This window comes from Choloepus didactylus, chromosome 9, assembly GCF_015220235.1.
Source record: "Choloepus didactylus isolate mChoDid1 chromosome 9, mChoDid1.pri, whole genome shotgun sequence".
Classification (NCBI taxonomy): Eukaryota; Metazoa; Chordata; class Mammalia; order Pilosa; family Megalonychidae; genus Choloepus; species Choloepus didactylus.
Genome location: NC_051315.1, coordinates 125,557,252 through 125,570,862, shown reverse-complemented (window position 1 = coordinate 125,570,862; position 13,611 = coordinate 125,557,252). Strand labels below are relative to the sequence as shown.

Below are 13,611 nucleotides of genomic sequence, written 5' to 3'. Positions count from 1 at the left end.
ATGATGGGTATATACACAAAGTTACTCATGATAAGTTTCTTCCTATTAGCAAAAGATTGGAAACAATCCAAATATTCATTATATTAGAAGACCGGTTTAACAAAAGATAGTTTATCCACACACTCCTCCACACAATTCTTTTACATCTTTTCCTCTCCTCATTAACAGGATGAGTTAAAATATATCTCAGGTGCAAAGCCAGCATCATATTTAATGATGAAATACTAGGGGCATTCCTACCAAGTCAGAAACAAGACAGAATGCCCACTATTACCAGTGTGACTTAAAAATGTGCTGGAGGTGTTAACCTCCAATGCAATTAGGTAAGAAAAAGAAAACAAGCATATAACAATTGGAAAAAGAAAGCAAAACTTTCACAATTGGATAAGCCTATATACCTGGAAAATCCAAGCAAATCATCTGAAAACTACTACAAACAGCAAGAATTTATTAAAAACCAGTGAACAAAATTCAAACACAGAGGTCAGTGGCTTTCACACCATTGCTTTAGGGTGATGGGGCACTGGTAAGACCAGGAAATGCCATGAGCACAAGCCCATTGCTATACTTTGTTTGCCGTAAGATGAGGCCTTTGGTCAGAAGCAGTGCTGTATGGAATATCACAATGATGATAAGGCATTTAAAATCCACTTTTGGCAGAAGTATTGTAGGCAGCTAGCATCTACCAGGTGTGTGTTCCAAACCAGGCCTGTCCACAGAGATGAGGCAGTTGTGGTCCCTTCTGTTGTAGAATCCACCCCAGCAGAACAAGGGAACCTCTGTAAAATGGGGAACATAACCTACCCATAGGGCTGTTGTGAGATTTAAATGAAATATGCATGCAAAGTAATTAGAGTGCCTAGCACAGGGGAGTGCTCAATGAAGGGTACAATTTACTACATATGAAGCTAGTTTCAATTGTAGGCAGCATTGCCAGTACAAAGCCCATTGGTCTCACACTTGCATTTTCAGAGCCCAGGTGATGGTAATCTGCCCACTGGACTGGGTCTGTAATGAACACGCCCTCCCCAAGTTCCCGGTTCCTCCCTTGCTCCTCACCCTGCACCCTAATCATCTCTATTTGCAGCTCACTTGCTTCCCCCCTCTAGACTGTAGGCACCTCAGAAGTACAGCCTACATCTTCCTATGCCACCAATGACCACCATCCGTCACACTGCATAGCCCACACTAGGCAGGGGCAAGGGGTCGTCACTGGTTAGATGAACATTCTGAGGACTGCAGAAGCCACCTGGGACCCTGTTCCCTTGCAACTGGCACAATGAGCTGTACTTTTATGACAGGACATTTGTGCTTGATTCAAAATGATCTTGGAGGGGAGCTCAGTGTAGAGAGTCAAATGGAACTAGGCCTGGGTGATAAGATTTGGCTGATACTCTCAACTGGCACCAAACAGGACTGCAGCCAAGGGAAAGCATCCCCAAGGCCATGCGGCAAACTCATGGAGTTGAGAAATAACAAAATGTGCTCCATACAGATGGGCAGGGGACAGAACTAAAAAAAAAAAGCTGGATTAGCTCCATTGCCTTTTGGCAAACCATGTATACATGTATTCTGGATATGGAGTTGCATTCCTTGCCATGATGCTTTCCTTAGCACTACCATCTGTGGACTGATGGACACCTTCTTCACTAGCATGGTATTCTACACAAGATTGCCTCTGATCAAGAAACTCATTTCACAGCAAATGAGGCATGGCAATGGGCTTTTGACCATGTAATTCCCTGGTTTTACCACATACATAATCACCCAGGAGCAGATGCATAAATAGAAGGATGAGATGGTCTATTCAAGACTCTTTTATGGCACCATTTGGGAGATAGTATCCTGAAAGGATGGGGTTCTGTCCTAAAGAATGAAAGAATACAGTATATGCTTTGCATAAGAGTTGTCTCTCCCCTAGCCAGAATTCGTGGGACCAGGAACCCAGGGATGAAGTAGGAGTGGTACATCTCACGATTATAAACCTAATGATTTGCTTCCTGTCCCCTCAGCTTTGAGCTCTTCTGCTTTGCACGTCTTGATTTCCAAAGGAGGAATGCTACCTCCAGGGCACAAGTCTTCCACTGAGTTGCAAATTGGGACTCATTTGGCAATTTTGGGTCTTTGGGACACTAAGTTAACAAGCAGATAAAGGAATTATGCTACTAGCTGGACATAGCATTACCAAAGGAAAATTGGGTTCCCTGGGTTCCTTCTTAGAAATAGTAAACAGAAATGGAAAACTAGCAAATAAAGGCAGGAAAATGAAGGATTCAGACCTTTTAAGTATGAAGGTTTGGACCAACCACACCAAATAAAGAATCCTGACCAGCTGTGATCCTGCGGGCAAAGGAAACCCATGGGCAGTGGAGAAAAAAACTGTAAATGTCAGCCTCATGGCACTTACAGACTATGCACAAAGAAACCTCCTTGTTTTGTGTGCATAGATGCACACACCCACAATTATCTTCTCTCTTCCTTCCTACTCATTATTTCATATGATTTTTGTTAGAAGTCAATAGTACCCTTTAGTCTTTAGGTAACAGAATATTCAGATGGTCTAAGACTGCATTAGAGGAACCAACATAGACCAGAGAAAAATACAATTGCTGGGACCTTATACTTCCTCATATTGGGGAGCGTGAGAACACCTTTCTACAAAGAGTTGCATCTTGCTAGGCAGAAACATAGTTGTTTTTGCAGTAATATTAAAGTTCAAGCAAGTGTAGAAAGGTGTGAATAGATGCTGAGTGGCTGAAGGGGTGGACTGTAGCTTAAAACTATGATTAAGGTACATCCCTCTTAACTCTGCTTTAGATACTGGGGATGGAACTCAGCAAACATTTCTTCATTGCCAGCTGGCATCCTGTTGGATTTTTTTCCAATAGAAGCCACTTTAGGGACGCTTCAAAGCTGGAGGGAAAGGAAGCAGTTCCTTCCTGTGACCATCGGCACTGCTTGGCCTCCTATCTTCTCCCTGCAGCAGCAGCTGACTCCAGGTGGCATTTTCCAACTCTCAGATCTTCTCACCCCCATAGCACCTGCCCAGGGAGAGCAACAGCCTACCCTCAGAAGTGGCTCCTCTTGTGGTTGCTATCTCCTTGATACTTCAGTGATTTCTAAAAACTTTTCATTTGCTAATAATTCTTTATATTGTTAAAATAATTTGCATGTTTTTTGCCTCCTATCTGGACCATGACTGATACATACAGAAAGGAAATTTTTATCTATTGAAATGGAGACTCCAGACTGTAATGTTTTAAATCCCTATGAACAAAAACTAAGGCTCTGCAAAAAAGCTGCTTTCTCCCTTGGGGAGTACTTCACATGGACCTTGGTCATTAGCAGGCCCCATGTTTTCATTTTCAGGCTAAGTTTCTTTGTCTATGTAAACTATTCTGAGCTTCAGCCTGGAGTGATTTCTTACTTCGAAATTCTCTGAATTTCCTTCCATTCCAATATTCCTTACTCCAGGTTGAGAAGAATTAAAACAACTCTATTTTGATATTAAAACATAAATTGAACTCTCACAATGATTAATATCAATTAGAGAAAAATAAATTTATGTCAGCAACACTGACATCATCTGGACTATTCCATATATCCTGTTCTGGAACGCCTTTACAATGGAGATCCATACATTGAAGAGCAGAATTATTAGTAAGAAATTACCAGTATCCCCATTTCCCTTGTATTAAAGAGTCCACAGCCTGGTTCTTGCTGATATTTTCCATTTATTACTGCAGTAGACAATTGCTCTGAAAGTGCAACGCTAAACCACTCTTGTCACAGCCTCTGCTCCTTCACCCACTGCCAAATACTTGGAAATTCATTCTTGGAGCACCATGGACCACAAGCTTCTCTCTGGTTGGAAAATGATTACCACTGCCAGTGTCACAGGGAAACATACACATACACACATACACAAGAAAAAAAAAAAGGATAAAGAGAAGAGCACTGGAGAGGAGTATGGGGCAATCTTAAACGGAAAACCCAGCAAAGGGTCATGGGAAAGCAGCCCCAACTGTGCAAAGTGGAGAATGACTCCCCATGCCCCAGCAGCAATCTAACTTGCTTATTAGGTTGGCCCTGGCCGACCTTTCTCCTAGCCATGTCTCTAGAACAGGCATACCATAACCACACCAGTGTCTCATCTCAGCATATCAGAGGCCCGTGGAGTTCAAATAAACGAAAAGACCCCTCAAGCTAGTTTGGGGGAAATGGCTGACATGGATAAACTGAATAGTCAATCTCCCATCCAAAGTTGTTAGAAAGAGCCTCTGGGAGAGCACTGAGGCTAAGATGCCTAACAGAAATGACCCCTCATTCTAACCAGCCTAAGTTCAGCAGATATTTGAAGGGAAAAGATAACCTTCAAATACTGCAATTGGAAAAAGGAGAAACATGAGCAGCTCTAGATAACACAAGAGACTAAAAAATTCGAGCAAATGAAACAAGCAAAAATATGACAACACAACAAGCCACTCGTCCTGACAAAACCCTCACTCATGAACACACTCTACACACGCATGCGCGCGTGTGTATACACACACACACACACACACCCAACAGATAGATGCCCAAAGGAGGGCAAATCCAAATGTCTGCTCTCTTTGGAATTTTCATGACAAATCTGAGTTTAGGCAAAAGTGAAGACTTTCTTGGGGTATAAACAAATCTCAGGAGACAGCCTTTGCTCCTCATTTTAGCTAATGTTGCTCCTGTATTTGCCTGAGCCCTTCACAATTGTCTGGACACCAGAATGCATTCTTCATATTCCTGGAGTTCAAATCACAGCTAGATCTTCTTATCCAATCTAACTTCACCTGTAATGGAAGCACCTCCCTTTTGGTCCCTGTACTCCCCTGTTCTTTTAGGGAAAAGCATCCTCAAACAGTGGTAACTAGAGGGTGTTCAGGGGTTGGAAAATAGGGAGAGTAACATAAACACATTAAGGAACTGCTGTTACTCTCATATGGTTCCTCTGAGACCAGGAGGCTGAAGAACCCCCTAACTCTCAAGGGTATGCAAGGGTATGTTTTAAGAGAGGCCTTAATTTAAGGTACTGCAATCTTTGCTCCCAAGAGCCAAGTAAGACAGTGCTACTTGGAGGTTGCCGTAGGACTCTCACTCATTACTTATTTAAATCCTAGATGTTCTTTTGACCTCTCTGCCTTCATCCTTCTGGAGTCAGATCACCAGCTTCTCTGATGAGTGACTGGTCCTTCAAGCATGCCTGTCTCAGGGCATCAGCAGTCAGCACCCATTTGCTAACACACACACTGGATGATGAGGACTCACAGTAGGTTTTTCCAACCACTGCAGACAGGCACAGCCATGTAAATAAAGCCATCCATCAAGGTCACCTTTTCTTCAGATGTCCTAGTTTCAGGATCACAGAGTTTTTCAAATGAAATGTTAATACCTGACAACAACCAGCTCTGAATAGCTCATTTGCTTTCCTTCCTCAATGAGGGGCCTGAGAGGGCCCACAGAAACAGGCCTGACCCCCAGATCCTGCTCATGTGGGAAAATGATTTCTGTCACTGCCCTCAGCTCCAAATCCTGTACTTGGAACATGTATTATAATTTAGCTTCTAATCAAACTGGATTCTGGTCCAGTTTAATTTACCAAGGCATACCTTCTAAGCTGCCTAAGTCAAACCAGTGTAGTCACTGGATTAAAATTCTAAGTGCAGCAGTGCCTAAGAAGAAAAGAGTGAGTCCCACAGCGGGGAAGACTGGAGGGCCTAAGACAGGGGACAATACAAAATCCTGGACACTCATCACATCAGCAACCGTTTTCAGAAAGTGGTGGGGTTAAGAGGGGAAAGAAATAAACAAAATGTCCCAATAATTTAATGGCAGAGCTAGAAGAGAGCACTTACAGCTATTCTGGGACTCTCCAACAGAAAGCTTTTCTGGGAGGCACAGGCATTCATAATACTGATAACGCTCGGTCGACAGCTCTGGCATGGACACATGGGCACAACACCCTTTGTACACTGGGAGGAGAGCACAAGAGAACGCCTAGTAGGCATCAGGACAGCACATGGCAAAATGAAAGGCCAAACTCCCCCCACAGAACCCCATTAAAAATCAAAGTTTGTCTATTACAAAGTCATGGTTTCCGTTTTTCCGCTTTATAAAGTCAGCGATGCTGGAGGGTGTCTAGCGGAATCTGTCCTCCAGGAATGAGTGCAAAAGGGGAGCCCACGGCCCAGGGACGTCCCTTCAGTGAGCAGATGGAAGGACCGCTGGAGACCTCCCATCCATTGTGGACACACACACACACAGAGAAAAGGATTATTGCCAGCTTGTATACTTTCACAATGTGATTTTTGTGTTTCGGAAACTTGAATTGTCCCTGAAAGAAAAAAAAATGGGAGAAAATGGAGCATTTAATACGCAGATCATCTATATAGGCCACACACATACAGGGGGAAAGTTAATTCTGCAGTTCTAAGGCCCTTCCAGGACACACCCCAGGTCCTACCTTCCTTTCTAATCTAAGGCCAAAACAGCAACCTGGAACCAGCTTCCCCAAGTCCCTTCAAAAATTGTGACTCAAGTGTTTACAAGAGCAAAAGCTCAGAAACAACTCAAATGCATCTCAACAGGAGTCTGGTTAAATATTAATGTTAGGGCACATTCACACAACAGGTTACTACAGCTTAAAAAAAAATGACACAGAAGCTCTCAACTAATATGGAAAGATCTCTACGATACACTGAAAGCGAAGGTGCAGAAGAGTGTGTATATATAACATGCTACCTTTTGTGGAAGTGGGGAAAATAGATATATGTTCACATCTGCTCCTGTAATTCTATCAAGATACACAAGAAACCACAGCAGTGCTTATCTGGGGCTGCGGTGGGAAAGGGGGACACAGCAGCAACGGGGCAGACAAGTAAAAGTTGGAGGGAGATATTTAAACATACAAGCACGAACACACTTTTTTAAATTGAACCATGTGACTGTATTATCTATTCAAAAAACTAATCGACCAAGCAAAAAACCCTCAAAGCTTATAGATGCTTACAAAAGGAGGTGAAATCTGGGGACAGTTTACTTAAGAAATTTAGCTGTAATTGTTTAAAGAGAAGATGGGGGAGATGGGGCAAGGGCAGATGGTTAAACAGGTCCTCTTAGCTCCTCCTACTGCATGCAGACCGGCCTGGCCATCCAACACTACTCCCATTCCACACTAAAACTCTAATGACTCTTGGTAGTTCATATTGCCATTTGGATCTCTAACATCTCAGGGCTGAAAGGAGTTTTAAAGGCCACCAATTCTACTGCTCTGGCCCAGTACTAAAGACTTAAAACTGCCTGAAATTTAAAAATGGACATTCTGGTTAACTCAAATTCGGGAGTCATTAATTCACTTTAAAGAGACATTCTAGAAATTCTGGCTTTAACTGGTCTAACTAAAAACTGCTACAATTAATTGGGCACCTGGCAATTGATCCTGAGTAAATCAAAAGGAATGAAAGAATAGGCTCAGCCCAGGCAAATAGCACTTTCTTCCTGTTTCTGGCTAAGAGAGTCTCCTCCATGATTGTGGCATGCTGACAGTAACTACAGAAGGGAAATGACTACACAAAGAAAATGACTGCAGACAACTGTAGTAGGAGGGAACATAAAAGCTGTTGGTGTAGGTGAATTCTGGCTGTGGGGAGGAAACTGATGTTATTTCAAAAGCCCCCTGGTAATTTTATAAGTGAAATTCACGATCATGTGGTTCATGTATCGATCCCACCATCTCCATCTAAGGAAAGAAGGCTGAGCAAAAAGAGGACTTCATGGCGTGGCCAACCTTTTCAAAGGCCAGTGGTATAATAACCCTTTCAAAAAGACAGACCCCTCAGAGGTGCCATAATGTTCTAAGAGTAGCTAGCAAAGGATAAGGCATGTAAGAAGAACAGGCATAACTGAGAGAGGTGCGTGTTATTTCTGAGTCCCCTTAGGGAAGCTGTGCTGCTTTCCTGAGCCTGCAATACAGGAGACACCTTATTCTTATACCTCTAATAATAAAGTTATTACAAAGGAAGAGTCTGCTCTGTTCCAGCTCTATCCATACAACTGGATACCAGAAGTCAATCAGTAGGGAGCAATACAAAGAGTGAACAGAAAGCCAGGGGCATAGGAAGGTGGAATCAGAGAATATCCTGACTGTGGGAAAATTTTCTGTCTTGGAGTTAGGAAGATGGCAGGCAAGTAACTGGATCCGACCATTTCAGAATGTGATGTAAAGGAGGCTTTCGAGATAAGTCATTGCCGTAAGCAGGTATTCTTATCTTTTGGAAGAATTCTTGTACTGAACGGAGAATAGGTCAGATCAGAAATTCTCCTGCCTGTAGCATGTAAACTAAAGAACTCGATCACATTTTCCCATCCAGATATTTAATATTTATTCCAATTATTTCTATTATCATAGATTTCTTTATAGTCTGAAAACCTAGGAAGTTACAGTCATTCTAAGGTTCACTTTGCCAAGTGGAAAAGTGGAGAACCGTAAAAGAGCCAGAAGAATTTAACTTTTTCCACAGTTTGATTTAAGAGGACAAAAACAACAATGAGCTCCTGACAATGACAGGCTGAAGCAGACTGGTGGCAGTGGGCTCTAGGTTTTAGTTCAGCCTTTCTAAAGAAAGTAGGCTGAGAACAGCTCGGTGCCAAATTTAGTCTGCAGAATTTGTTCACCTCAAAGCAGCTGGGAATCGACACTTGATATGTCCCTCACCCCAGGCTGCAGGGACAGAGGTTTGGAGACTGGAAAAGAAAGTAGACAGCAAGAAGCAAAGGCCACAGACTTTTTTTTTTAAAGACGTGATTCTATTCTTTTAAAAGTAAACTAAAAATTAAAAAATCCACAGTGTGCTCCCAAATGTTAGCCCTCTAGCCATTTAGCAATGGCCCATGAGCTGCCTTTAGGATACCGGGCTAGGACACGTTGCTAAAAGACTCAAAATTCTAGAGGAAGCCAAAAGGAGAATTCTTTCTCTGGATGTCCCTTTGTCCTGATGACAGGGGCCTCAGAAATACCAGCGATGCCCCATCCAAACTGGCTTCCAACATCACAGATATGGTGGGGAAAACTGTTACCCAAATACGCTGAAACAAGTTTCTAACCTGCCCTGCCTCAAAAGAGCTCCTTTCACCCATGAAGATCAGGAAAGTGATTAAACAAGAGAAAGGGGTAGCAACAGACAAGATAGGATTTAACAAAGGATCACGAACACTGAATCTTTATACAAATATGTATATATTTTTAGATGCTAGGGTATTAGAATAGCTAAAGGAAATAACTGAAAGTGGATCTGTACCCCATAACATTCTTTGAAATTTGCTCTATAGCTGCTCATTAAATTGTACTTTGAAAGTTATCATATTTCGGCATATATCGCATCTCTCACAATGAGGAAATAACTGAAATTGTGGAATCGTAACCCATAACATTCTTTGAAACCTGCTCTCTAACCACTTGTTAAATCGTACTTTGAAAGTTATCCCTGTTCTGTATATATGTTAAATTTCACAAAAAACTGTACTTAAAAAAAAAAAAAAGAGCTCCTTTTTTTGAACTTCTAGAGAAATAAACAACTAGTTCAAACTCTGGAAATGCTCTAAGACAGAGGTGAGCTCCTGAGGCTGGGTGGCAGGCGAGGCAGTCACTCAAAACAACTGAGCTCCCTCCCATTGTGCTGGTGCCCAGCAGTGACACCAAAATGATGCTGGGTCCTCAAAAAGAGCCCTTGCTATAAGCTCTTTTCTGAAGAGGCTCTGAAGGGCTGCTCACAAATCTACCTTTAATCAAACTTAAGCACACTATGGTCTTCAGGGGAACATTCTCTGGCTATCAACTGTCCACCCCCAGGCAGCATATTAAACACAACTGCAAACCCATCCCAAGGACAGTGGGGCCAATTTCAGCCTCTACTCTCTTGCTGAGCGGCCACTGCCAACTTCATCCCAAACAAGATTGACCACTGTTCTCTGTGTGCCGCCCCAGACTAAAAGTAACCAAAATCCTCCTCCTGCAGCTAATCAGGACTTCAACTGAAGCCACAGTTACAAATGTCAAATGAAGTAGTGTGGAAATACTAGTAGTCACATGTAATAGCATCAACTATCAGCTAAATCGAGAAGTATTTATGGTTCAAAAAGCATTGAACAGCAGTTTTTCTACGAATTTCTTCACAGATCACTACCTACTCGCAAGGGAATGAGAAAAAGGAGTGGGGACCTCTAAAATGGCAGATCAAAGGGGTGCACATATCGTCCTTCATTCAAAGAAGCAAGGTTAAGTCAACAGAGATGAAACATGAAGTCTTTTTCAAGACTGAAAACAATGAAGCGAGCTGAATTTTTTCATTTAGCTCTTAATACCACCCCCCCCTCAGTCTTCCACGTCGGTGCTCTCAGAAGTAGAACACCTGAGACACACAGTGCTGCCTGTGCCTGCCTCCACCGCTGTGTAGACAGGGGTGGCATCGTCTGGGTGCAGGAACTCTGCAACTGTCTACACATCACAGCAGCTCTCCAGGGTTCTCAGACCCCTGGCAACCTGCTTCTGTCCCTCCCAGTGTCATCTCTCTCTGCCAGCACATCTGAGGGAAGCAAGTCTCCATTTCTTGAAAGAGCCTCATTTCCCTCTTGGGAAGGGGGAATTCTGAAGCAGCTACTTTAGTTGACCTGTTCTGTTCCATCTTAAGAAACACTCTATTTCAGAGAGATGGTGGGGAAGGGTAATACCCAGGAATATGCTTTCATCTCAGGCACATGTGGATATCATTATTCATTCAGAATAATTTATCCAATTCCCTCAGCTAATAAGACATGGACTTGGGTCCCCCCTCAACTAATATACAAATACTATTAAAGTGAATGCTTTAGTTGACCCAGCCTCTGATATCCCAGGGCCTCCTCCTGCCAGTGAGCAAATAATGGTCTAGATAGAGTATAGCCTGACCTATTCTCTTAGCCTTTAAATGTACCCCAGTTTACTTTCATTGCTGAAAACTCTAAATTCATATTACTACTTCTGTATTACTGTTTCCTCACAACTAGCAAACACCATGAGCAAACAAGAGACATACCTCTCACCTCACCCGTATCAGAGAGTGTTGAACTGCCCCTTTAGACATAGGACACTGCCAGATAGCTTAAAACGGCCACAGATGAGCAAAAGAAAACAAGACCTGTGGCATATTTGTAGACATGAAAGGTTAGCATCCAAAGAGAGCTGAGAGATCTGCTAGTCTGTGCAGCCTCATTTCCCAAACGAGAAAACAGAGGCCTAGTGAGGTTGAGCGAGCTGCCCAGAGGGTTCACCAGATGTGACCCAGTGAGGACAATTATCCAGTGGTTTGGGACTTAGGTTCTTGTCTAAGACCGTGGTCATCGGCCTAAGAGGAGAAACTGCAGCAGACTCAATGTTGGCAGAAGGCTGGGGTAAGTGGGAAGGGGCATCCACCTGGGAAGGGGGTCCTGTGGCTGAGAGGTATGTCACAAGGTGTGGAGAAGATAGACAAGGCCCTACCCTGAGTGTGAGAGACAGAGGGGAGCGTCCGATCAGCGGCCGCTGCTGTTCACCAGGCCATGAAACTCCTCCCAGGCCCTGGCAAACCAGAGACAAAAAACACAACAGCACATTCAGATGAAATGTGGATGCCGTAACCCCACAGCCCATTTTAGATACCCTCAAAGTCAAGTGGAGCCTAGACACCTGGAAGCACAGCAGGTTAGTTTTCTGTTTAGACTTCCCACTCAATTAGCAGGGGCAGCCAGTGCCTTTTAGGGGTAGTTGGCAATTGTGACTTGCTCTACTTGCAAAGTCTGGCCCTCACCATTCTCTCGAGGATTTTCAACTGGACTTCAACACCCTACTTCAATGAGGCTACAGAGGGGGGTCACCTACAGAGGTGATGTTGGGGCTGAAGCTCAGTCACCACTGGAAATACCTCCAGTTTACTGTTAACTATGGGCAACAAGGGCTTTCAGCCTGGGTACTGCGGACAAGGACTGGGAGGACTGGTGGTGGAAACAATCTTTGTCATTGGCCTCCCTCTGAGGGTAAATGTGTCTCAAGATGGAATGAGGAAATTAGACCACATTCTCTGTTTTCACTTTTCCATCTTCTAACCCTTCGAACATCACATCCCACATTTTTATCAGGTTCCATCTGTTTCTTAAAATACCTATGTAATGGTATCTTAAAATTTAAACTGTGTAGGTTATAGCAAAATTACAAATTCAAAATTTTCAGGAAATAATGTTCATTACAACTTTCATACTGATTAATCTAATCTACCAAGCTTTTAGAACTTAGGGTTAGGAAGGGATAAGAAATGTGACTGAGGGGATATATAGTATCTCAGGGTGGCGTTCTGCACAGAACAGGCCCTTGGTGACTGCAGGTGAAGTAACAGAAGGGGTAAACCAGATCCCCCACACTTCAAGGGGCTCAGACCCACCTCAAATTTTCTCAAAGAAGCAATTTTCCTACCTTTTTGCCATAGGCTCTTTTCAGCCCATTACGATTAGTATTTGGTGAGTTGCCCGGGAATTATAGATAAAACGGGTTATTCAGTGCTTTTAAATCTAAAGCTTTTATCATCAATTATTCCATTTATGGTTTAAAAGGGTGACATGGCATGCAGGGTGGCAATATTCTACGTCACTCACTACAGATTTAATATTAGGGCCACTAAAGATACTTCATTACCAGGCCTTCTTCAGGTAGCTTGTCTTTTCTTTCTTTCTTTCTTTTTTTAATAGGGAGGGGTTAAATATGGAGACATGGCACAACAAACTCATTCTTCCAGGCAATGTTCATACCAGTTTTTTAGTATTTCTCTCCTTTGAACAGCAGCATTTATAAGTTATCAATCTACCTCTTGGAATGAAAAGGTGATTTGGAGTTAATGGTTTCTTCAGAGTATTACCAAAGCTACTAAGAAAACATGCTAACTGAACTGAAGAAACATAATGCCAAATAAGCGGGCCAGGCTTTGTCAATTCACAAACAATCTCCCCAGCAAGTCTTCTGTTCTACAGCCTCTTCTGTAGAGGTAGTGATGCAACGAGTGTTGGGAGTCCATGGAGGACTTTGGAAGGCAATCTCTGCTTGAAGTGACAATGGCAAAACAAAATTGGGCAACAACCCAAGGAAAGGCCCTCTCTTTTTCTAACAGGGAGATTTAAATTCTAGTTTAAGCAACTTAGGTGTTAACAAAAAATAACACAGCTGTTGAAGTTTCATCTCATTTATCCTTTCGTTTCCAAATACAGCACTTCTCTGTGCCAAGAGCCTGCAGAAAAAGACCCCAGAGCTCCCTTCTAATCAATTCCAGGGTTATGCTGCCCTCCCAGTTTTCTTCAGAAGTATCTTCTTCATATGTCAGATCTCAACATGAAGAATCTGGGCCAAGTAATCTCCTTTCATATATGTAGCGGAAATAACATGTTGGCCGTAGTCCTTGGGGTGATCATTCTTATTCTCACTGGCCCACAGTTTGCCTGCAGAGGCAAATCCACTGCCTAAAAGCTAGGCATGAATATTCTAGCTACTTTACAATTGGCATCCCAAGTGAATTAGAAAATACT

The 13,611-nt window shown here is 42.8% G+C and overlaps 1 protein-coding gene across 3 annotated transcripts in view; it reads right to left on the bottom strand.

The window, feature by feature from the left end:
• EIF4E2 (eukaryotic translation initiation factor 4E family member 2) overlaps window positions 1-13,611 on the bottom strand; it is a 34,085-nt gene that overhangs the window by 2,692 nt on the left and 17,782 nt on the right. The window contains exons 7-8 of one of the 3 annotated variants that reach the window (XM_037849616.1): window positions 11,546-11,623; window positions 3,715-6,367 (exon numbers count right to left, since the gene is read on the bottom strand). The exons of 1 other annotated variant lie outside the window; for it this stretch is intronic. In XM_037849616.1, the coding sequence (XP_037705544.1) occupies window positions 11,578-11,623 (46 nt within the window). In that variant the 3' untranslated portion in view covers window positions 3,715-6,367; window positions 11,546-11,577. Of the gene's footprint in view, window positions 1-3,714; window positions 6,368-11,545; window positions 11,624-13,611 lie in introns of those variants that run through there. One more of the 3 variants, XM_037849617.1, reaches the window with a different exon arrangement.